At 35.8% G+C, this 24,790-nt stretch overlaps 1 protein-coding gene across 4 annotated transcripts in view; it reads right to left on the reverse strand.

Moving 5' to 3' along the window:
- LOC142335548 (receptor tyrosine-protein kinase erbB-4-like) overlaps positions 1 to 24,790 on the reverse strand; it is a 46,831-nt gene that overhangs the window by 10,599 nt on the left and 11,442 nt on the right. For 2 of the 4 annotated variants that reach the window (XM_075384088.1, XM_075384108.1), the window contains exons 3-24: positions 22,815 to 22,958; positions 22,350 to 22,418; positions 21,432 to 21,553; positions 20,712 to 20,853; positions 20,020 to 20,124; positions 19,670 to 19,782; positions 18,729 to 18,871; positions 18,067 to 18,093; positions 16,939 to 17,168; positions 13,208 to 13,446; positions 12,498 to 12,643; positions 11,905 to 12,106; positions 11,177 to 11,280; positions 10,436 to 10,592; positions 8,152 to 8,468; positions 7,606 to 7,780; positions 6,951 to 7,172; positions 6,055 to 6,183; positions 2,535 to 2,738; positions 1,955 to 2,177; positions 1,474 to 1,577; positions 922 to 996 (exon numbers count right to left, since the gene is read on the reverse strand). In XM_075384088.1, the coding sequence (XP_075240203.1) occupies positions 922 to 996; positions 1,474 to 1,577; positions 1,955 to 2,177; positions 2,535 to 2,738; positions 6,055 to 6,183; positions 6,951 to 7,172; positions 7,606 to 7,780; positions 8,152 to 8,468; positions 10,436 to 10,592; positions 11,177 to 11,280; positions 11,905 to 12,106; positions 12,498 to 12,643; positions 13,208 to 13,446; positions 16,939 to 17,168; positions 18,067 to 18,093; positions 18,729 to 18,871; positions 19,670 to 19,782; positions 20,020 to 20,124; positions 20,712 to 20,853; positions 21,432 to 21,553; positions 22,350 to 22,418; positions 22,815 to 22,958 (3,392 nt within the window). The remainder of the gene's footprint in view (positions 1 to 921; positions 997 to 1,473; positions 1,578 to 1,954; positions 2,178 to 2,534; positions 2,739 to 6,054; positions 6,184 to 6,950; positions 7,173 to 7,605; positions 7,781 to 8,151; positions 8,469 to 10,435; positions 10,593 to 11,176; positions 11,281 to 11,904; positions 12,107 to 12,497; positions 12,644 to 13,207; positions 13,447 to 16,938; positions 17,169 to 18,066; positions 18,094 to 18,728; positions 18,872 to 19,669; positions 19,783 to 20,019; positions 20,125 to 20,711; positions 20,854 to 21,431; positions 21,554 to 22,349; positions 22,419 to 22,814; positions 22,959 to 24,790) is intronic. The other 2 variants (XM_075384096.1, XM_075384104.1) reach the window with 2 other exon arrangements.

The following is a 24,790-nucleotide window of genomic DNA, read 5'->3' on the forward strand; positions in this document are numbered from 1 at the left end:
GCGGTTTTGTAATTTTTCACTCTTTTAATCACTTCTCACTATTAACTTATTGAGCAAAAATTAAAAATGGACACAATCAGCGGATTGTTCATAAATTAAAAACGGGAACTATCAGCTCTCTAAAATCATAGCAATTTAATACAGCTATGATTTTATAGAGCAGTTTCAGCGACTTAGAATTGATTACAACTTGGTCTCCAGTAGAGGAATTTAGTCATGAAAGCCTAAAAAAATTTAAAATGGGAACAATCAGCAGACCATTGAGTAAAAATAAGTGGATTCTAATAATGACACCTTGAGTCTTTTCCACTTGTGCTCCCATCTCAATGTCGTTCGCTCATACATCAGTGTCGAGGAATGGTTATTAGTTGTAATTGCCATTAAGAAATTACTCAACTCCGCGGCGAATAATAGGTGCTGAACAATATCGACCTGGATCTTAAAACATTGCAGCAATGCGATAACAACTGTGTGAATAGTTTCTCCTACCTTCGTAATTTGCGTTTTTTCTTATTACTGTTAACGGCAACGGCAAGAACAGATTTTCGAATATTGTACTCAAATCCTAAAGATTTATTGGGTCAATGTCGGACTCTTTTTAAAATATTCAGAGGTCGCTAACATTTTATTCTATCGATAAGTTGTTCAACTGTTGTTATCATATTTTTTTAAAAAAACCTTTGCTAACGCTCAATCTCACCACGCGTGAGGTCGGGTCGTTTATCAAAATTCTCAAACAATTAATCAACACAGGGCTAACTACGATGATTAAATAACAATAAAACTAACAAAGCGCTCACAAATAGCATGACTTTGCTAGAGCAAAACAAAGCAATGCCATAAGCAGTAACCATGGACGAACACATGCAGTGAGCCATTTAGTTGAACAATTGTTAGGCCACCAACAGACAATAAACTTACGATTGGGCATCTTGGCAGTGCAGCAGGAGGGCGGCATGATATGTAATTGGAATTGAGGGAAATTTGCTTTGCCTCCTGTCACAAAGTAGTTTACACTTTACAATACTTTAAGATTTGCAAAAAAACAGGAAAAATCAAAACGGAAATATTTCGACAGTGTTAAGGTTCTCGATCATATGGATAGCGCTCTTAGCGGCCTTGCGATCATGAATAATATAAAACACTGACTGGCCTCAATTTCGTATACAAAAATTGAAAAATTCATCATGTTGAATATCTTTTATATTGCAACATTTTAGCAAATGATGATAACGATGAGACACTATAAACTCGTTAGCATTTTGGAAACGTTTTTTTGCTATCGTTAAAAATGCTAACATCAAAATAATTAAACACTTTCGCTGACGAAGTCCACTCAAAAACCAGTAATGAAGGACAAAGAACATAACGCAGAAATGATTAATGATTCATGAAGACAAAACTCCACGATTGAAATAGGTTCTACCATGTAGATAATATAGGATAGAGAGGAGCAAGTGACGTCACACTTACGTCATAGTAGTCACTGAGGTATGCAGATGGATCTTGTAACATGTTGTCGAAACTCTCCTTCAGTTCCGTGAATGAGGGGCGCACCTGGGGCTCAGCTAGCCAGCCTAAACAAATTTATTAGCCATGTTTAAGATCATGTACACAATGTAATAACCAGTGTTTTAGATGTAATTCAAATGTACTAGATCTACATCACGTGGAAATTATTTTTGACAACCAATGGGTAAAACTGTGGAACGGTTTTATGAATCAATTACAGAGCTGCGCTGGGAATAGAAAAGTTCAGGTTTGCGTTGAAAACTCATCTTTTCAGAAAACATAAAACTGTAATTGAAAAAGACCAGCGCGTCTGTGAGTTTATGGAAATTGTTCTAAAACCTACGATGATTATAATGATGATGATGATCTACTCGGTCACAGTTACCAGGTTGAAGTAGGACATTATAACCAATTTTAGTAAAACACATTGCAAAATACTTACACTTCATAATGTTGACGTACAACTCGAGACTACATCCGGGAGGTTGTGGGAGTCTTCCGCCGTTTTTGAGGAACTCAGCCATGTGGACAGTCGGAGTGTCATCGTATGGTTTCTCCCCATGTGTCAGAATTTCCCAGACTGTGATGCCCAGAGACCACACATCTGTTGCGTGACTGAACTCGAAACAGGTGAGGGATTCTATTGCCAGCCACTTGGTTGCAAACTATAACAAAATATTTATTAACTAACAGATGACGTCGGAGAAAGAAACTTAACTTTTCTAAGGAAATCTTTGTTAAAAATGTATTTTAGGCCAGCTTAACACTTGCGCTCAGAGTAATATGAACTCCAGCTGCTGCATCATGAGGAATTCATGCAAAACTTGAGAAGTAGATAAAAAGTCAAACCAGCTAAAATAAATCGCATAACAAACAAAGCCTCCCACATTATTTCGAACAACAATAAATCGAATCGCATAGCCTAAGATAATAGTCACATTAAAATGCCAACGTAATTTCTAAAGCTCCGATTTTTCGGAAAATCAAAAAAAGAACTGTCTAATTTAGCAAAATTGTGGTACCTTTCCACCCTCGACGGTAGCTTGTCCGTTCTTGAGGATCTTGGCAAGACCAAAGTCAGAGATCTTGACTTGTCTTACAGTTTCCACGAGCACATTCCTCGCAGCCAGGTCTCTATGGACCACATTCTTAGATTGCAGGTACTCCATGCCCTCTGCAATTTGCTTGCACCACAGCAGCATACTCGTTGCCAACATATGGTGGTGCTAAAAATAATTACAAATTGTATCAAAGCGCAATCAAACGAACATCGAGAAACTTAAAACGTCATTATGAATGTCTGGTGAAGAAAAATTCAAGAAAATGAACATTGTTTTATCGATAAATAATGACAGTGAATTTAAATTCATTTTCAGTGCTAAGTTGAGTCTATTTCTTGTTAGTATAATTTTCAGAACAAAGCCGGCGGGTTGCCGGAAAATAGCCACCGTTGACGCGCTTGACGCACATCAGGGTTGAAGCAGAAAAAGAAAAAAAGATAGAAACTGATAGAATATTTTCAACGTGAAATTGACAGAATATTTTGAAAGTTTCAAAAAGTGTTCTAATATGGTGTGTAGTTTCCGTGAGTTTCTAAAAGTATACTTAATTCAGGATCTTAACTTAAAACTCTTAGGCCTAATACTAACGCCCGCTAGCAATCTCTCTAACCTAATGCACTAGGACTTAATGGCCGGGCTTTATCGGTTTATCCAGTTTTTTTTTATTATTTTTGCTCTTTTGACATTGACCTTATTCCCTACAGTGCGTAATCCAATGCATGAAATAATTTAAAATCCACTCATTTGAAACATTGATCTGAGCAAGTCACGAGTTAAACGGGAAAATTGTGATTTATGTTAAACGGAAAACGTGAGCAATGGGTAAAGCGAATTAAAAAACATAGCAGGCACGTCCTGATCGACCAAAACTTCATCGACTAAACCAAAAACAACTAGACCTAAAAAAGCCTATGAATGGATTGGTAAAACCAGTTAGAAAAAAAATCAATCATAAAATTCGGAAAAAAAAACAGGGAAAACAATAGACAAATTGCCGCACGTGATAAAAAAAATCACAATTGACAGATCGAATTTTTGTTTCTCACTCTACTTAATTTCAACTGGATAAATTTTACGCTGAAAAACCACTTGCTTTTTCACTCCACTTCCTGTTTCGGCAAGACCACAATCACTACTCCATTTTGACTTCAAAAATCATGAAAAAGTGTGAACAGATCACAAAAAAAGACGGCGCCCCTAAACTATTCATATTCTTGAGCGCCAAAAAAATAGAGAAGCTGACGGTAGCCATAAGTAACCAGTATAAATATGAGCAAAATGCTGCATAATTTCGGTTCCAATTAGATTTAGAAATTGTATAAACTGAACTCATTTTACCAGTGCTAAAGACCACCAAATCTATAATCAGAAATTTTCCTGGAATAAGGTCCGGCCCGGAATAAGGAAATATTCTGGTGCTGCCTTGTTAAAATAACGAGATTGTGAAATTATTTAAAAAACCTTTGGTGACTTTAATTGACAAGAACATATAATCTTTGATGGCATCTTTTTAAGGTCCACAAAACAAAAATTAGCTCAACTCTTTTTGGTGACATGATGCCCGGTTTTTCGCATCTTTGCACCAAATCGCTTACAAGCCAAAAATGCATAACATTAACAATTTTTGCCAGTTCTGTTCACACAGATGTGTTACATTGCACATTACAATAAGCAGTTAGTTAATTAAATTCAAATAAAATTGTCCACTTTCAAAAAAAAACTTTAAATTTTGCCAAACAGCAATATTAGACCCAGGCTGACACAAATTGTTACATTTGAAAGCTTTTGTATTTTTTTCATACTTTCTCTTGCGTTTTCTCCAACCAAACAAAAAATTTTTGGTCCTCCTATCTACTGACCTGTGGGTATTGTTCAACTAATAGTTGAGCAAATGGTTACTACCGTTTCAGAGGTGAAAAATGCAAAAATTTTGAAAATTTGGAACTTTTGTTGAAAATCTTCATTTGATCGATTTCTAAGAAAAATGGGTAACTGATCCATCTAACGGGTGACAGAGATGCTGGTAAATTCCAAAAATTGAAGTTTCCAGATCCTTTTATGGCTTAAAGGTCACTTGGGATAAGGCTTTCAGAGTCCCGATCTGGGTTTAGGCACTCATGTTTTTCAGTTCCAGGCAATGAACGACTTAAGTACGATCAGGCATTACACTAGCATAAAAAAATTTTTGCTTTATTTATAACATCTTACACAGCTGAGGAAAAAGATATTGATGGGGAAAAACAAAGCTTTAGCAAACTATTTATGCCTTTTCTGCTTTTAGAAAAATATCGAAACTTGAATCAAGACGATTTTCAAACACACATCAAAATATAGGGCAACTAGGATGAAGATTTTTCTTAGATTTGACTTTTACAAATTTTATTGAAATTTTTTGCAGTTGATGAGATAGAATTTTATGTATGAATGTAAATTACCGCATTACTTGTCATATACTTTAAGTTCTGCTAGTTTCGAAATTCAAAGAAGATGTGTACTGACGTGAAATAGCCAGTAATGAACTCAACAGTGACAAGTCCACCTGAGTTATTCATTGTTCTGTTCGGCAATTAAATCAGCGAAGAAAACGGTGAAAACATAAAGACACTACCAAGTTATTAGCAGACATTAAAGAATTTGACTTAAAAAACCGCGTAACAAAAATTGAGTCAAAGTTCTGAATAACTGACGAAGAATTTTGCCTCAACATTACCAAATATGCAGACCAATTCATTCTGATAAAATTCTTTTCTAATTAGCTCTGATGACACTCAATTCCACTTTGGATTTATGTATATGACCATATTGTGAAAATGAGTAAGTTGATAGAATGCGTAAATAAACTTAAAATTATCAAATTATGCTTAAATTGAACAATAAATCTCACCGCATTCAAAAATTATAAGACAAAAAATTATCACTGTTAGAATTAGATGTGAGAATAGATGAATTGATGCCAAGAAAAACATCTTTTCATATTGGTTGAAAACTTGTTGCATAGCTTTGTCCACTTATGGGCTTTTTAAATATAACTAAACAGTTAACTATTCAAAGAAAAAAATAACTTTGTTGCTGCACAGAGATTTACAAACAAATTGGACAAATAATGACTTCTTGGAGATCTTCCACTATTATACTCGTTATGAAGAGCTACCGTCTCATTATTATCCATACTAGTAGAAATTGCCTTAGCATTTTTTCCTTTAATATTTGGACTTCAAACTCTTTTCCGTCCCGTTGATTTCATAGAGCCTTCGGTCTCCAAAAAGTATGTGGTACATATATAAACTATCAAAAATATTTCCATGTGTCCCACGTAAGAAGGTTAACATCTATAATTGATATTTACTTGTTGCCAATGGTATATGATAATTGTAATGGTTGGCGCCATCATAAATCGCCGGCACGCCTTTTAATTTTTCTCAGAGGTTTATGAACGCGAAAATTTTATTCACGTGATGAGGGGAAAGGGGGGTTCATTTACCTGGTTCATGTAGTCGATGAGTGATCCATGTGGCATGAGGGGTGTGATCAACCTGGGCTTATCAGTCATGCAGATGGCAACTAGACTCACAAGACACCTGTGTCGCATCATTGCCATGTTCTTCGCTTCCTAATTATAACAAGGAATTACAAAAATCCCAACTTTGTTAATAGCCTAGTAATTGAGTATAGTACATTTAATACTCATCAGTATAACAATGCATCAGCCTGATGTATCTCAATGGTGAATTGATTACGATATTGACCCTATGAAATAGTCGTAAAGAAGTTTGATATATCAGAACTCAATGGTCAATCCAGCTTGACTTATATGAAAAGTATGCTCACAAAGTCGAAACAAAGTCGTGTTCTCTACTTTAAGGTGTTCTCTACAATATCGCTCTAAAACTTTAGCACTAAGTTGTCAGTTAAAACCACGTTTGTGGTACCCTATAGTAGTAACACGAAACAGGGTTCGAATTCTAATACGGACTGTGTTTTAGACTCTTTTTTTTATCAACGCTGGGAAGCTACTATATTTAAACAGAGAGATTATCTTTTGAAATATTCATAGGTTGTCGATGCAAAGTTGGATAGATTCTTCTAAGCTCCGGTTAGCCGAGGTACAAAAAGTGTTTCAAGGCTCTTATGAAAAATTGTGACCTTCATGAAATCAGCATGTTAATGTTCATTTGCATGTGCTGAGTATTTCGTGTTATTTCCTGCTTCAAATTTCCTAGACCGCCAGACACCATAAATCGATCATGTATAGCGTGTCCCATAAAGTTGAAATATGGAACGTTTCAGAAACACTCCATATTGCTCATTTGCATGTTTTTTTTGCGTTTTTCGATCGATCGATTATTCCAAATTTATGGAGTTGAATAATTTTGCTACCTCAATAAAGTTCTGCTGTTGCAATCCAGAACTGTCGTGCAGAGTCTTGACAGCCACTGGACATTGCCTCTTCTTGTCATCGGGAGGCAGCCAGACTCCCCTGGTCACGGTTCCAAAGGCACCAGATCCAATCTCCTCAAACTCAAGCAACTCCTCTAATTTTATCACTTTCAGTTTCGGGAACTCTTGAACATGGTCAGGCGTAGACATAGGACTGTTCATCTAAAAATTGAAACGATTTTAGATGCATTCTAATAAAGAAATAGAAAGAAGTACAAAAAGGTTTTAAAATCCAGATGCTTGAATTATGCTATACGTTCAAAGAAAATTAAAGTCATTTATTTCTCAAATTTCATAATTTGTCAATTTAGAAGTCGCCTTTTTAGTAAAAAGCGGCAGAAACACAAAACAAATTTTTCATTGTCGATCAAAAAATTCATCTTGGAATTGAAAATTGAACTATAAAAGGCAAATTTGTCTAATTATGCCAGCTAAAACAAAGTTTAACTACATCTAGAGTGAATTTTTTTGAATAACCATAAAACTCAATTTTAAAATTGCTGAGGCTCATTTAAACATTGACAAATCAGCTTAAAACCATTAATCTTAAAACCGTTAAAAATCAACTTAAAAATGCAAAAAAAAAATGTTGGACCTCGGAATCAGCGTCTCCCAATTCTCGCATGTGCAATTCTGCCTCATACTGGTTTTGTTTCTTTCTCTCACTTATTGATTTGCGTCTACAGTAACAACACATGGCTACCATAGAGAGCACCAACAACGCCACCAAGGGACCTCCGAAGAATATGTGCGCGTTCACCATGATGAAACTAAACGCAAAGCAGGCCATTTAAATAGCTAATTGTGCTTAATGATTCAACACTTAGACAAAGGAATTCTAATTGTTTTAAAATCGCCGGACTTGACCCAAATTTTTGTGCGACCAACATTGTATTCTCGACCAAGGAAAACAAATTTAGGGTCTCAATTTTTTGACAATACAATGACGTTGAGGACTTTAAATGACAAGCATTCTTGGTTGTTTTTATTTGTCAACAGACAATACTTTTTCAAACAAGTTGGGTGTAAACTTTGTTTTCAGGCATTTGTATCTTAAAAAGAGTAAAAGTTTAAAATTAATGAGCTCCAGAAAATGTTAACTTTTCCGAAACGTTCTTCAATACTAGAAATCCCAACAAACTTTGTTTCGATGGATTTGCAAGTGAACTGAGAGGTCACTTCAAAATCCCCATCACATTCTTCCAGGCACCTTCCGCCCTCCTCCAACTCATAGTGGACACACCTCCGCCTGCCTTTCACGCCCGGGGGACCTGCAAGGCAGTCTGTGTCCAGGTCTCCCTTGCACCCGAAGAGACACTCGGAGTGACACCTCCGACATACTGGGCCAGAGGTTGTCGTGTTTAGAGGGAAGGTCAAGTCCGGACATGATGCCACACATTCTCTGTATTCGGATACAAATGGGTGGGCGTCATCGCAGGACTCGACACATTCGCGAGACTAAAAAAATAGGGTTTGTCCATAATGCTGTAATACCGCGCCCGGTTTGTGGTATATAATACTAATCAAAGTTGCCAGTTGTTCTTTGGGAGTCAAAATTTATGACGTTGACCAACTTATCCAGCTGCTACATATGCCCATTTTAAATTTGCATCTGCAAAACCAAACAGAGGCAGCAACAAAAAATTATATAATGTGCTGGGGGGCGCACAAACGGAAAAGATCCAAACCATAAAATAAAGATGGAGCCCATTGCATAAATTTACATGCATAGCTAAAGTCGTTTTTGTTCGGTATATTGTAATTTTAATTTCAAGAGCCCAGGGGCTTAACGATCATTAACCAATAGTCACCATTTGGTCAGCAGTTATTGTGATTAGGTACCTCCATAACATTAATGTAAATACAACCATGCAAATTTGTACACAGAATTTTAATTGACTCACTGAACAATCAAGTCTTTATCAGTTTTCATCTACTGTTCACTTCACTTCTGCCGATTAAACAGAATCAAACATGCTTGCGATCACACGTGTGAACATCACTAACAACACACTTTCACCATATCATTTCACACCTGAGCGGTTCAGTTGGCTGAGAAGGTCACGTGCGATTCGTAAACAATGACAACACAAGATTACTTGACGTCACCCAAAAACCAAACAGTGATGTGCAGAAAGTGCACCGAGTTGAAAGCGCGCTTAATCGAACATCATTCAGCCGTACGTTGAGGATACTTGCCGATACTGCTGCCCCTCCCCTTCCACCTCCTTACTGGGTTCATATAATTGACAACCCCAAGAAACTATCACAATTTTGCAAAACGTTGCTAAAATTTTTTTGCAAAAATTTACTGTGGTGAAGATCACTGGGATCTATTCTGTTTAGGCCCCCTAGTGTTTTTTATGACCTCCAGTTACAAATTATATGTTGTTATATAGCACGTTACTAGGTAAGAAAAGAGCACGTGCGCCTGTGGGGTCATAAAATATTTATGCGCACTAAGCTGGGAGGGGGGGGGGGGGGGGGGAACGGAACAGATCCGATTACTGCTGAGTACACTTCGCTAAAAAAAACTTTTACTGAGCTAGATTCTTAAGATTATGCTAAGAGCTACGTATGCTAAATAATACAAATGAGGACATTGCACCAGAATAACAAGAGAGAATAAGTTACATATCGTCATCACAACAGGTTAGTCAAGTGACTGAAAAAGCGCATAAAAGAAGGCGGTTCCAAAGTATTGATCATGGCCACAAAAATAACACAAATAAACAAGAACCAAATTCTTCTAGTTTCATGATGAATTTTTTTGAGGTTTTTCTTTGCTTGATTACTCCCTTATTGTTCGTATTAATTCATAAAAATTTGTAGCGTCTCATTTTTTGTTAGAAAATTATGAATTGTACAAGTTTATAATAATCTCGCTCCGGCAAATTATTTGTCATTTTAGCCAGTAACCCTGCAGGAAGTGTAACTGTAAACTCCGAAAGATGAAATACGCGGGACGGTCAGACTAATCAATTTTGCCAAAAAATTCAATTAGAAAAAGCCAGAACCTAAAAAATACGTGAACGAAATTTTATTATTTCATTTAAAAAAATGCATGTTAGGCGATGATTATTGTTTGGATAACATACAATATAAAAAATATAAATATTTCAGATATCGATGGCATATTCTATCTGGAGAAAAAAAAGAAGCTGTTCCGAATTTTGAAAAAAAACTATTCTCGAAAATTCAGTTTTAACAATATACACCTTTATTAGGCCTCATACAGAAACAATTATTGATCACACCCAACTCGAGCACACACCCAGGCATTCGCAGATCAAAATTACAATAGTCGAACAGGGTTAAGAACACACGAAATTCTGGATAATTATCTGGACAGATCAGGCTAGAGGTCATTTTGGACTGGTACGTCACACAGGGTAAAGATATGACTTGCAGTGTATGATACTAACAGTCGCATTGTGCATGATGTATTTCCAGTTGCACTCGACACACTCGAAGGGTGAGGTCCCAGTACAGATTTCCTGTCCGTCTTGAAAAGACTTACAGTTCCTGTCACAACTTTCACAAACCAGACTCTCGTCTCTGTGGAAACTGTGATCCGGACACCTGTCAACATTAAACATATAAACATGATTACATTCAACAATGCAGCTCTTCATGAGAGAATTTGATTGTTTGAAAGTTACAGTATGAATGCATAAAAATATAAACTGCTCTATAAGCGGCTATTTGGGACATCCTCTTTGGGTTTTTGTACATATAGAAATACGATGTATGTAAATACATTCCCAAAGGCAATAAACTCTCACTCACTTTGTCCTGATTATTTCCAAATGTTCGACTGAAAACAGTTCGATATTTGAAATAAATCTTGGAGCAGAAAAATCAACGCGTTCATGCTACCCAAAGCATCATTAAAAGTATTATACGTAGGCAAATTAAGATATACTAACACACGTAAGAATAGTTATATTTTTATTTGGCAAGATGAAAAGTGCAGGGTACAGCGGGTTGAAAATGGGGGGGGGGGGGGGGGGATATTTCAGCTCAGTTAAATTCTTTACTAATTTGAACCCTATCTAGAGCCAACTGAATGGTAAAAAGTGAAACTATCAATTTTTTGCGAACAGTATCTTATTATTTTTTAATTTTATAACCAATCAGAAGCTTTAAAATTGATCACTACTTACAGTGATACGCAAGTGTCTCTGAACTCGAAGTGTTTGCACTTGATACAGTTGCCAGGCCCTCTCCCGTCACACCCCTCACACTCCTCGTTACACTGCTCACATATCTACACACATCACACACATCGATACTGACACTCAATAAGCAACAAAATACTGGAATTGAGCAAATTACTTATTCAGCAAATTTGGATCTGTTGCTCAGAAACTGTAATTCAGCTTCTGATTTTAGCCACTGGTACAAATGTCAACTAAAAATTTAACAACCAAGTTTGTTGAATATGCTAAGGAATGACTTTGTATTCAGCGATAACTTGACAAATTTTTGATGGCGATAACAAACTGTGGTAAATTTCATTTGAATTAAAATTGCAATCTTTTTCTCGAAACTCAAAGTGAATAATTTAAATGGTACTTGCAAATTATTCATTACAGCAACATTCGGTTTCCGATTTTGGGTTGAAAATAATAAGTTGCTTAGGTGAGGGGGGGGGGGGGGGGTAAGATTATACTACGGAGACCCAGGGGTTGAGGTCCCAGACGGAAAGTCGATATGTTCGTGCGTTCATGTCCAGACTTTCGTGCGTTCTTCCGTGTTTCCAGTTGAGCGCACGACACTCCCGTCGTGGGTTCATCTGGGTCTAGACATATCGACTTTCCGTCTGCGACCTCAACCTGGGGACTCCAAAATATGCAAAATCAAAAAAGATTTATCAGGGAAGCTGACTCACACTGCTCCCAGAAAAGATGTCTCCTCTGACACTGGCCGATATCCTGTCATAGAAGAAGTCTTTTGGACATGAACTTTCTCCTGGTGGTACATCACATCTGTGAGTTCCATCTCGGAACTTAGTCACACCTGGACATTGGAAACAGCCACCAGTCAATTTCCTTCCAGGGTCGTCCACAAATTCACCCGGTCCTGAACAACCTCTGGAACAAACAAACTGCAAGCAACTGATTTTACATTGGGGATTTCAGGCTTTGAAAAAAAGAGACACTTGAAACTCAACCGACTAATTTTGGATGAAACTCAACCGAAAAATTTTGGATGAAATCCAAACGGTAAGGAAGGTACTTCAGATTCTGTCTTCTGGTTCCGAACTTATTGTGGTTTCGTACATGCCATGGTCCCAACCAGGGACCTAGCCTGCAACCTTTGCACCAAAGCTGTTTAAGAGGTAACTTTTATCAGCGTCTTCAAATAATTTCTTTAGGACACGGCTGAAACCAGTTCCCGGTTCGGCATATTATTATGCCGGCTTAGTTGTGCGTAACGGTCGGGTTATTACAAGAAATAGTAGACAGAAATTGGAGTACGTACACTAAATTCGGATCGGTTGAGCAAAGAGGACTGCATTTTTTGCACTTGTTTGTAACTGGGTCCGCATACTCGTCTGGGCTACACTGGGCTACACACTCCCCAGTGACTGATTCAAAGTGCTTACACATCTCACACTCAAACGCCGTCTGTAACATTTCAAAATCCATTTATGATGAATACGTTTCATCAATAGCCTCATAACAGAAACTGAACAAGTTACTAGCGAATTAAGTATATCTGAAAATCATCTGAATATTTAAAAATTGACGCAACAAGTTATCTTTTATCAAATTTCTTCATATCTCCCAACCCCGACCACATTCATGATTGAATTTCAGTTTCAAAAAAAATGTTTCTGAACAAATGCACCCCATTTTGGAGATACCTCTTGGAAAAAAAGCCTGCGCTGTAATTGTGCCACTAAGGCATTTCTCAGCACTCGTTGTTGACTTTTGCGCACAATTAAGCATCTCAAGAGATCAACAGTAGCTTATCAGAAAAACTTAAAGTGATTTTGGGTAATTACTTCAATTATTTCGGAGACCCGATAAGTAAAGTGACTTAGAATACCCAATTGAGCGCATCATTAGATGATATATTTCGTCTATTGATTCAATAAACTGATTTCAATATCGTTCATAACTACGATAACGTTTTTAGTAACCAAGTATACATCAATTTTTTTCAAATATTATTGAAAAATTACTTACCCTTCCCCAGCATGGACCTGCGCATTGTTCATGACATCTCTCGCATTTCTTTCCTCCCCCTCGTGAGCCATCAGATACAACAAAAGCCCTATCCAGGTCACAATCATTCACACAGGTGGAATTATCCATGAGGAAGTTTCTGCATTTGAAACACATCTGTGGCCCTGGACCCCAACATGCTGGTTCATCATTGGCTGGCATTGTGATACACTCGCTGTCACACTGTTTCCCATTGATTTCTGAACAAAAATGTAAAGCCCTGAATAATATGAGCACGGGCCGAGGTTTCACCCTAAATCCACCCCTAATTAGCGGGGATTAGGGTGTAATGCGTATTCCCTTGTTATTTATCGAGGAAAAGTGTTAGAGTGTAATTTTTTTAAAAAAATTAAACTATTTCAATTCTTTTCACCACTTTTTTACACTCCTTGCGGAGGGTGTAATTTAGGGTGGACTGATAAAAAAAATTACACTCTTAATTAATTACCATTATAACCAAATTGAAACGTCAAGTTCTAGAAGGAGTTGGCGCAATGGTTAATGCACAAAGTGAAAGTAACATGATAGCTACAGGAAGATGGGGGCTCAGTCCCGACTACCTCCTTCCACTTTTATTTTTTAACATTACACTCTTATAATTACACTCTTCTACTCTTAATTAAGCGGAGAAATAGGGGTGTAATTTTTTATTTTTACACTCTTTACCCTCTTTTCCCCGTTATTTTTTGGGGAAAATCCTCAGACCCGGAATCTAACGAAGAAAAAAAACCTAAAACGCATCTCTCGCTTGCATTGATATAAAGGCTTAACTGAAGTCCAGTGAAAATATTTTTGAAATAAATAGTTATTAAATACTGATACAAGTTCAAGGCTTTGTAATTTCCATTGCAGTTACTATAAAAACAATAGAAAAGGACTCTATTAACTAAAATTGAAAAAAAAATTGAGTGCAAACCTATGTATCATGACCTTTGCTTCTAGAATAACTACTGCTACATTGGGTGCTTATTAAGTCTGCGGAATCAATATAAACATAAAATACTTCAAATCTCTACGCGAATCTATATATATATATATATATATATATATATATATATATATATATATATATATATATATATATACATGTATATATATATATATATATATATATATATATATATATATATGCAATCCGTAATATCATCGATAAAAATTACTGCCGACAGCAAACCTAGTCGAAGTGTGTTTAATGTAAAATGATGTATTATAAAAATGCTAAAAATAAACAAGCGGAAAAATGCTTTACATGATAATTACAGAAAAACTTTTTACAGAAACGAAGTGAGAAACTTTTTAGAGAAATTTTTAACTATAGAAACGAAGTGAAGCAAACAACTCGAAATTTAACAACGAAGTTTTAAAAGCAATTCTGTAGAGCTTGCCGACGACGTATTAAAATGACAAAACGAAATGATAACAAAAAAACACTTTCTGAGCAACTTCAAAAAAACTAAAAACGCTAGAAAACCGATAAACTCCTTCTAGAAAAAGATATTAAAACAAAGCCTTTTCTAAAAATAATCTGAAAACGCACAATAGTATATCAGACAACAGAGTTGCTTCCAGCAACCATTTAAAAAATATTTTTGAAACACCAATCTGCTTCAAAAATTGTGAGAGCTAGTGACAAAAAATGCGCATCATCTACCCGCACTAGGGTTTATTAGTTAACTTATTTTATTACGAGCGAAATATCTAAAATTTTTCTGTGAAAAGTCTTTGTTTTATCAAAAAATAATTAATTAAAAATAGTCGACAAATTGCCGGAAAATAGTCAGTTTAGACCCCAATGACCGACGTTCGGACTGAAACAGAAGTAAAAAAAATGACGACAGCCATTTTTTTCTCCAGTGTCAATAAGTGCCCAAATTTGGTGCTCTAATTTGATAAATATGGTCTCATAATTAGCCTCTAAATTGGAGGAAAAATAGCTTAATACAAATACCAATAAGAAGTACACCCGGAGGAACTTCAGCAACTTAATACACTAAGCCTTTAAATATTATAAATTGTTAGTACCCGAGTTTTATTGGTTTATCCTATCTCTTTTACAATTGGTAAGGAGAGCGCCTTTGAGAGGTTGACGGTGGCAATTAAAAATGGTGACAAAAATGGTGACAAAAATTATGTCTGTGAATGATCAGTCTTGATCGATGCTAATAAGAGTAATTACATCGTTCAAAAAAGACTTCAGATTAAAAAAAAAACGCAAAACACTATATTGGACTAATTCCAAATAAACTAAAGTAACTAAATCCATAGTTGGAAAATAGGAATCGTTAATACTTTCAATATTCTTCATAGAGGATACTAAAATTTTTGTTAGAAACATTAAACCCAAGCATTACGATCGAAGTTCAAAATTTTAGGTATTAAAGCAATCTAAGAACATGTTGTGAACATGAATCGTGGTCACTCGAAAAAAATTAAAACCCTGACATAAAGGCATTTGCAAGTGCCCGGTAGCTACAATGTCAGAGGGGATGCTGGGTTTATGATTTGATTTACTAAGAGTCACAGAACTCTAAAAATTTTGAAGCCGTTTATTGAAATCGAGTTTTGGTCCAAATTGTCAGGAATCGACAATTCAACTTAGTATTGTTCAGTTCGTGAAACCGAGTATTGTTCAAATTGATATATATATATATATATATATATATATATATATATATATATATATATATATATATATATATACTACTCACATATAATCAGTTTTTGAATAATTTGAAACTTATTGAAGATAGAAGCGTATTTTATCATAAATACTACAACACGGTTGTTATCGCCATTGAAAAATTGTCGCATAACTTCGAGAGGGCGATAGCAACCGTGTTGTGACGTTTTTAATCAACTCTCGTTGTGATGAAACAGTTGCATAACTGACGCCAGGGCGCAGCTGATTAGATACCATTCTTCAAAAATAAGTCTAATGTAAAAGCTGATGCAACTGTTTCAGATTTTCGTAGTATTCATCGTGTGGTAACAAGTGATTTGAATAGGTTATGCTGTTGTTAACACAATGAGAGTTAATTAAATCAGTTGAACGCAGTGGTTACTCTCTATTGCATTTTTACTATCCCCCCCCCCGTTTGGCGGGCGTATAACTTTAACGCTCAGGGAGCACTTGAATTTTTTTTATATGATAGGTTCGTACTTAATTTGGAACTGGGGGTTCTTGAACGACACTGGGCGCCATAACAGAATATATCCCAATTTCACTACTCGCTTTTCTGTTAACAGTTGGGAAAGTTTCGAAATTGAGATTTTGCTACTGCCAGAGCAACTAAGTAGGGCAAAATATAGACAAAATTGCAGTAAATTAATATTATCAAAAAGTACGTGACTTTTCCACGAGCGTTTCTATACAATAAGTTAACTCTTAACTGTAACTAATTGATTAAAGTGAGCTGAACGGCCTTCTGGTGATTATTTTTTACCGCGTGATTTTTTTTACCCTTGAGTCTCTGAATACTATTATTTCAAATTACCCAAAAGTTATACTCAGTTATTGTACCTTTAATATAAAAAAAATTAGCTCCGCCCATTGAATGTGTTGAAACAGTTTGTTGGAAATGAAAAATTCTAACTGAAAAAAATACTGATGAAAATCCCTATCCTTTCCCACCCAATCAGACAATCGAACAGTTCCAAAGTGGTAAAGAAACCGTTCCTAATATTTCACTAACTGCATTCGGCTGTTCGTTCCTCTAAGTTTGGCATGAATTTCACTTTATCCGTCATTTTCTCAGAGTGCACTGTTATGTTTCTGAACATCTCAAAGTTGACGTAACACAGCTTGGGGTTAGTGGTCAGAGTCACTGGGTTCTCCTTGGCTTTCGGGTGTTTCAACTCTTCGAAGCTTTTTAAGCCCAGAAACTCCAGCTGATAGTTGTTCATTACCACGAAATTGGCCATTCTGAAACAAGTTGTACCACTAAGATAGGTAATTGACGAAAATCTACGCAGAATGTCGACAAATATCGTTTTAAATGGCACATCTGTTTTTTAAAAGTTTCTCAAAGTTTTAATATCACGTTTACATTCTCAGGCTTTAAGATTTATAGTGCAGTATCGCCAATGTACTAGTTTGTAAAAAAAAATCAGTGCTTGCCCGTTTCAACCCCACCCTTGAGTTCATAAAGGTTTTTGTGAGCGTGATTTATTTTCTTTATATCTAGATAGCGAGCATATGTACCGAACTGTGCGGCTTCACGCCAAAATTTGAGACGCATCTGATTTTGAGACACTAATGACCAATGAAATGCTACGGCACTTTTGACCAAATCATGCTATTCTGGTTACAATTTGGATAAGCATGTCGGCTGATAATCCTTGACTCAAACACAACCGCTGAGGATATTGATCAAACTTAAGTGAGTATTTGCACTAAGGCCATAATAGGTGGTACTGGTCACAAACAATGTTTGAGGAACGAAGTAGATGTCAATATATGCTGTATCATTCACAAAAATGGAACTTGATGAAGACAATTTGCATCAATAAAACGGGAGCTTTGCATGAATGCCAAAAAAATAGTAAAATTTAATCAAACACATGTCCAGGTTTTAAGTTTTCATAACACGGACTATGAGCATCCTTGTCTTGTGCACCAATTGGACTGTCGGCCTTCTTGACTTGTTAAATGTCTTGGACACAATGAACTAAAATTATTTCATTATCCGTCAATTTCTGTAGAAAAATCACTTGCAAAATAGCAAACACAAATACATACAAACTCAGTCATGATTACAATACGGCAAGCATAATGAACAATCAACATTTCGGAAATGTGACAAATGGTTGCAGATACTCACGTATTAGGTTTCTCTTCTTTAGTTTTGCTGTAGAGATACAAAATAATTTAAAAAGGTTAGAATACATGCTCAGAAATGTTAAATTAGCAATCAAGGGTTAATCGCGAGAAGTTATCAGGTCACAAAACCTTGCGTTAAAGCAAAACACAATACACAGAAGTTAATAAGTATCAATCAAACAATCTACCTGGTTTAAAAGGAAAGAATAATGTTAATCATATTAAAGGCCATGATAAAAGCCACTATTAAAGGCACTGAATCATTTCGAAAACTTTCGTGAAAATTCTATAAATTTATCACTAAAAATGATTAATTTGAACTCATGAACTCTTGCACCTAAAACCAATATTTATTAAACGTTGTCAAAATCTGAATTCACAAATATTAGTTGACATATCCAACAGAAAAATCCTTATCGCTGGATAAAATAGGTGGATCTATTCTCATCTACCCCTTTTAGGAGGCAGTTGTTTTTTATCATTTTTCATTTCCAACCAAATCGTGCTGTTTCAACCCCTTAGTAAGAGCTGTATAACAAGCAACAATTTGTGAATTGGTGTCATAAGCGAATTGGTGTATAATAACATACAAATAGGGGTTATAAACGACACTTGAATGGAGGGCAGATTGGGTCTGAGAGACGATGTGAGTGGTATACTAACTCGTCCTCCATTCGACTGCCGATTCTCTTCAATCGGGAGAGGAAAGTGAGGTTGGTGAGAGGAGTGTCCAACACTTGCAGTTCCATTGTTATCTCCTCAATTGCTTCAAAGTACTTCAGGAACACATTCAAGTTATTCCACCCCTACAACGAAAAAAAAACATCTATCCGCCAAAAATCGACATCTATATATTGAGGTTTCGTAAAAAAAACAACGGAAAAAACTCCCAAAATTAGATAGGAAACCCCCACGGAAAGAAACCCCCACTTGACTGTCAAAGAGATTTAAAATCAATATTTTGATTTACATTATTAGGAAATAATACTTATGAACTTATATCTGCTTTCACAGCTAAAAGTGAACCCCAGGGTTATACATTTGTTTCAAAATGTCCCCAAAAAGCGTAAAAATGCACAGAATTGTAGCTCATAACTTGAAAAAGCAATTTCGGTGCAAAAATTTGGTGCGGATTTGAAACAGCAAGAGCTTTAAAGTGCAACTTTGTTTAATGCCCTCGGGTTTGATCGATTTATCTCATTTCCTATGAACCGATTAGCCAAGAAATGGTCAGAAGATAGATTGCTTTTAAAAACTGCAATTGGTACCCCAATAATACACACTTTGTTTGAAGATGATTACCAAAAAAGATTTCTAAAACTTTGGGATATTTTGAGACTTGGATATTACACAATCAAAAGTCTTGACATTGTAGGCCAATATAAACTGCAGTTGAAAACTGAAACATAATCGAACGTGTCCTAAAAATAAACGAAATGCAATATGGTCATTCTCATTTTAATACTTTTCATTTCATCGTCATTTGTGCTTCTATATTTATCCACAAGGTCTAGTTACGAACTTTAACCTGTGAACTCTGTCTTACGGTTTTGAAACGTTGATTTGTGTCAACTTTAGGACATTCTGTTGAAAATTATTCACACCTTTGCTCTGTCTGATATGATGAGGGGGCCCTCGATGACAGTGCAGTTTATCAGCTGAGAGTAGTCGTATTCTCCAGTCCTCATCTGATGGGCAAACTTCAAAGTGGAGCATCCTAAAATAGAACCATCAGCCACTATTTAACCAGGCATCAATAGGTTTGCTAATTCTTACACATTTTTCAGAGCATTTTCACGTACTTAAATGTTTGGAATTGTTTCCTTTCTGCTGTGAACAAAGTTTTTGTTTTCATTGTGTTTGATGGTTGAAATATAGAATTCATTTCCAAATTGAGATTTTAAAAGTTGTCGTTTTTTGGAGGGTAAATAGAAATATAATACTCAAAAATTACCTTTCGGGCAAAAATCACTGGGACATTGTTCACAGGTTCCGCTGACATTGTATCGTTTGTCACCACAGTGTTTAACACACGCATTGCCCTCTATCAACATCTGGTCTAAAACATAAAATTCGCAATAACCAAATGACTGGGAAAATTTTTGAATATTATCATGGTTAAGCAAGTAGTCATGAAAAGATTTTACAAATCAATATTTGTTATATGGACCAATCGACACATTATAAGATAGATGCACTGCCGAATTAGCGAGTATATATATGATTTTTTACAAGTGGATTCTATTATCTATTCTACCATTTTGGCCTTTTATCGCCTATTGCGGACTTAAGGTAGTAGACTAGGATTTTTAAAGAGATTATGGTTCAAAAAATTATCGCATATTTGAGAGTTCTTCTGGTAAACATCTTCCAAACACGCCGAAAACTTTTTCAAGCTTGCACTATTTTTCATGGTGCTTTAATCTCTTCAACAGCGGTATTTTGCTACGTCCACTCCAAGATAGGCGATTAATGGCTCATGTACTTATTTTGAGATATGACAAATTGAAAAATAGATAAGATTAATAATAGTTATATCATTAGATTCATGTCTTGACACAAGTGTCGCGAGAAACAAGTTTTAATAATCTTCAATGTATACTCTATTCAAGGTGAGGGAATGACGAGAGGACAAGAATAACTCACGAGGACATTTGGCGACACACTCGAAGCCAAGACTGTATCTGACATTTGGATTGGGTTCCATCCGATTGTTAACAGGGTCGTACCTCTCCAGAGGAGGACAAGACTCCACACACTTGTCACGGTCCACGAATCCCTTACACAGCTGAAAAACAAACATTATTACATGTGATAGGCTTTACTGATAGAATTTATAACACTAACATTTAAGTTAACAATATGAAAAATTTTAGAAAGCACAAGCATAGAGAGAAATTGAGATCTTTACCCACATTGGCAAAGTAATCAATAATTTCAAAAATTGTAGAATACATCACTAGTCATGATGCGATTCCATATAAGGTCGAAAATAACTGATTGAACTTAACAAATTATTGCTTCACAATTAAAATGGCCGAAAAGGTGCACAAAAATTGTTTGGCACAAAAAATGGGCTAAAACACAACTATAAAATCAAAGTTTTGTTATGCATGAATTTTGTTGGATGCTCATCAGAACTCCTCTCATAAAATTCATGTGGAAACAAAGTTTTGGCTATAAAAAAACCTAAGTTTAGCTCACATGCTAAAAGTTCAAATTTCGAAAGTTTTAGCTCATCCAGAATTTCTGCTATAAAATCTTTGCCTATCTCATAGCAATTTTGAGAATTGTAGACTGTTTTAAGATCCTGTAATTTTGGATAACGGCAGGTGTGAGTTAGTATAAAACGTTTCTGTGTCCTACATTGCATTGGTCGGCATCTTTTCCAGTGCAGCCGGCTGAACACTGGTCGTTGCAACACTGGTTGGGTCCAGGACCGAAACACCTGCCACCGTCGCAACTCTCATCACACGGCGACTTTGTCACTGCAAACAGTTTCAATCAGAATAAAAACAATGTCACGTGACGCCATTATTCGATCATGAAAGACATGTAGCTTAAGGGATACCGGGATACACACGTTTCTTTTCCGTTTCTTCAAAGGATTGTTAAAACAGTTGTAAAAAAGTATGTCATCCAATGAGCGCAAACAATAAATAACAGAGTTTCTTGTGTCCCTTTATCCGCCTTAGGAATGCATAAAAATTCTTTCTTTAATTTTGTTAATCAAGAATACAAGCGATTAAGTTCGGTTCTCAGTTTTCCAGTTTCGAATTATCTTGATATTTCTTTGTGAGTTGAGTGTTAAATTCCGCCAGAAGACCGATCCATAACCATATAAAGCCCAATCAACAAAAGAGCATCAATACTGTTGATGGCAATTTGACGACTCACCCAATAACTGGGGAGCTTAAAGAAGGCTTCTAATTGTATGGATCATGATTGTTTTGGTAGGGAAAATGAGGAACGAGAACAGGCTCTAGGGTGCTCATAAACAGCAAGTAAAATATTACATTTGAAGTTCGAACTGATCAGTTAAAAATAAAAAATGATTCATTGAAAACTAAGAATTTAGAAAATTAAAAAAACTGGCAGCTTTAAGAGAATGAAATTGAGTAAACCTTAACTAGTAGTTCTTAAATTCAATTAATTTTTTTTCTAAGACACATGAAGAAGCTCGAATGGTTTCTCTTTCGTTGAGAAATAACGTAATAAATAAGTGAACAATTGACGCGATCTGGTTGTTGAACATTGACGAACTGATGTTCTTGTTACACTTACATTCCTGACAATCGGATGCGTCTGGTCCCCAGCAATATCCAGACGCACAAGACGAATGGCATTTGGAATCTAAACAGAGAAGCAAGCTAATTTAGGATTTAAGCCGGCTCAGCTCTAAACACAACTGAAGAACATTTTAATCATTATCAGGAGTCATTATGAATGGATAGCTGGTTTCCCATTATTGGTTCATAGGGTTCTTCAATTATAGGACTCAAAGGGACTCATAGGGTTAATAGGATATAGGCCTCTCTAGGCTGTGTTCTATGATGGGAAATAGACCATGGTTCGATTGCAATCACAGCTCTTCCTAAAACGCTTCTAAGACACGGTGGACTGTCTTGTCCATCACAATCAAGATATTTACAGGATTCAATTTTGACCAAATTCAAAAATTACCTGTACCTCACGCCCACAACACCAAAAGCTCACATTAACTTCCTTAGAAGTTCTGCAAAATCATACCTTTGTCGTCTTTGCTGTTGGAATCGGTGTAAACTGGGGTCTGTCCCTCAGGGTGCTCTCTGCTGTCTATGTCAGCCCAGTTCACTTTCTTCTGAAATCTCAAATTCTCGTTGTAGCCAATTCGTATTTCTCCCTGTGTCACTTCTGAAACATTGCAACCATCCCACTGTCAACATACCGTTTATAGCAATTTCATCAGAATGTCCTTTTTCCGCGTCCCCTCAGTGCCTTAGAGATACTTGAAGAAACATTGCCGATAAACGATGTGAGAAGTTGGGTTTTTTCTGTCACCCTCTTCTCTCTTTTACTAATCTGTGACTTGACCAAAAAACTTTGTCACCCTGTCTTTAGGATCGTTGCTTTCGCAAATCTTAAGAAAAAAATCAAAATCCGATGGGCACCGATTAATTTACATCAATTGCTAGTATCATCAACTGGTATCCCTTTTAAAGAATGCATCCAAATAATCCGCAATTGAGAAATGGAAATTTGTTTGCCCGACCGTTAAATTTTGAGATCTTGTAAAATTGGTCACTTCTTTGTTATTGTTCCAACATGGGGTCATATATATGCGCGGCTGGCTTTTTTCTTCAATCAAATTTTCACTTTTTGTTTACGCATCGTAGAGAAAAAAGAGAGGCACCAGTTTGTAGCCCTCAGGGTGACAGATCGCTTGGAAATTTAAAAGAGAAACAAAGGAAAAAAATTTAGTGGTTTTAATTGGGTTAAATAGAAACTTTTCAGCAGCTCTACAGTTTGAAGCCAAAAGTTAACAATTTAGACTATATGACGGAAAAGGTCCAAAAAATCAATTATTTCGCTTTTCCTCACAATTTTGATATAGAAAAACATTTCTATCCTTTCTCTCTGTTTTCTGAATTAGTGCTGTATGAACCCGTTATCTGTATCAAAAAGATGTCGGAAAATTGAAGACTTCAGTCAATTTAGAGCTCTCAAAATAGCAAAAATCAAATTCAAAAATTTAAAAATAAAAGCAGAAAAATGTATTCTTTCTAAATTCTATAGTTGTTTTTGCAAAACATCCTTCTCATTTCATAAGAAATACCCATAAGTAAATTTTCAAAACCTTGGAGACGTAGAAAAAAGTTTCATGAAATGATCATCAAATAAACCAAATATTATTGGAAAAACGAAATCTTCGAACTGATTTTTTCCAGTCTTTGGTCATTTCTGAAAATTGACAAACTAAATCGTTTTTTAACTAACTTGCAAAACTGTGAGTGCAAAAACTGTGAGAAATTTTTCATCTGCCTTTAGATAAATTACTTAAGTTGGAAAAATTTGCTAAACATTGTGGTTTTAAACGTATTCAAGGCCACTATGGTAATTATTAAGTCTAGCTGTTAACACATCTGCAAGATTTTAAAAAAACGATTAGGACAATTATGCTCATTAAAAATGACAACATACTTCAAAAAACTCCAAAGATTCAGTTCATATTTTAATGTCAGTTTTATTATTACCAAAAAATGCCTCAGGAAGTTCAGGCCAAGTTTTAAGGAAAAATAATCCAGACAAATGAATGTTGATGAACATTAGGTAACAATCAGATGTCAATAAGAAAATTCTAAGTTTTTTTTGTTGGCGAGCTTTGTATTTAGGTTCGTACGTGTGTGTGTTTTTGTGAGCATTTGCGTGCTTGTATGAGTTTATGTATGGATGTGGTATGTGGGCATAAGAAAGAGAGATAAATAGACAGTTAGTGTAAGAGAAATAGTTCCCTCAAATGTTAGACACAACTAGAGGCAGAGTGCAAAAACTGTCCGAACTAATGAGAAAATTACAAAAATCACTGATCAATTGCTAAAAACTGCTACAAAATCCAAATTGTGTGTTTTTAAGTCCCCTTGATGACACCTCTACGATACTTTAAAAAATAATAGTTGTCCCATTATGCTCATAAAATATCAAAATTGAAAAAAAATCTAAAAACTTTAAAAAGTTACAATTCAAAG

The sequence above is a fragment of the Convolutriloba macropyga genome, chromosome 1, assembly GCF_964194025.1.
Source record: "Convolutriloba macropyga chromosome 1, txConMacr16.3, whole genome shotgun sequence".
NCBI lineage: Eukaryota > Metazoa > Xenacoelomorpha > Acoela > Convolutidae > Convolutriloba > Convolutriloba macropyga.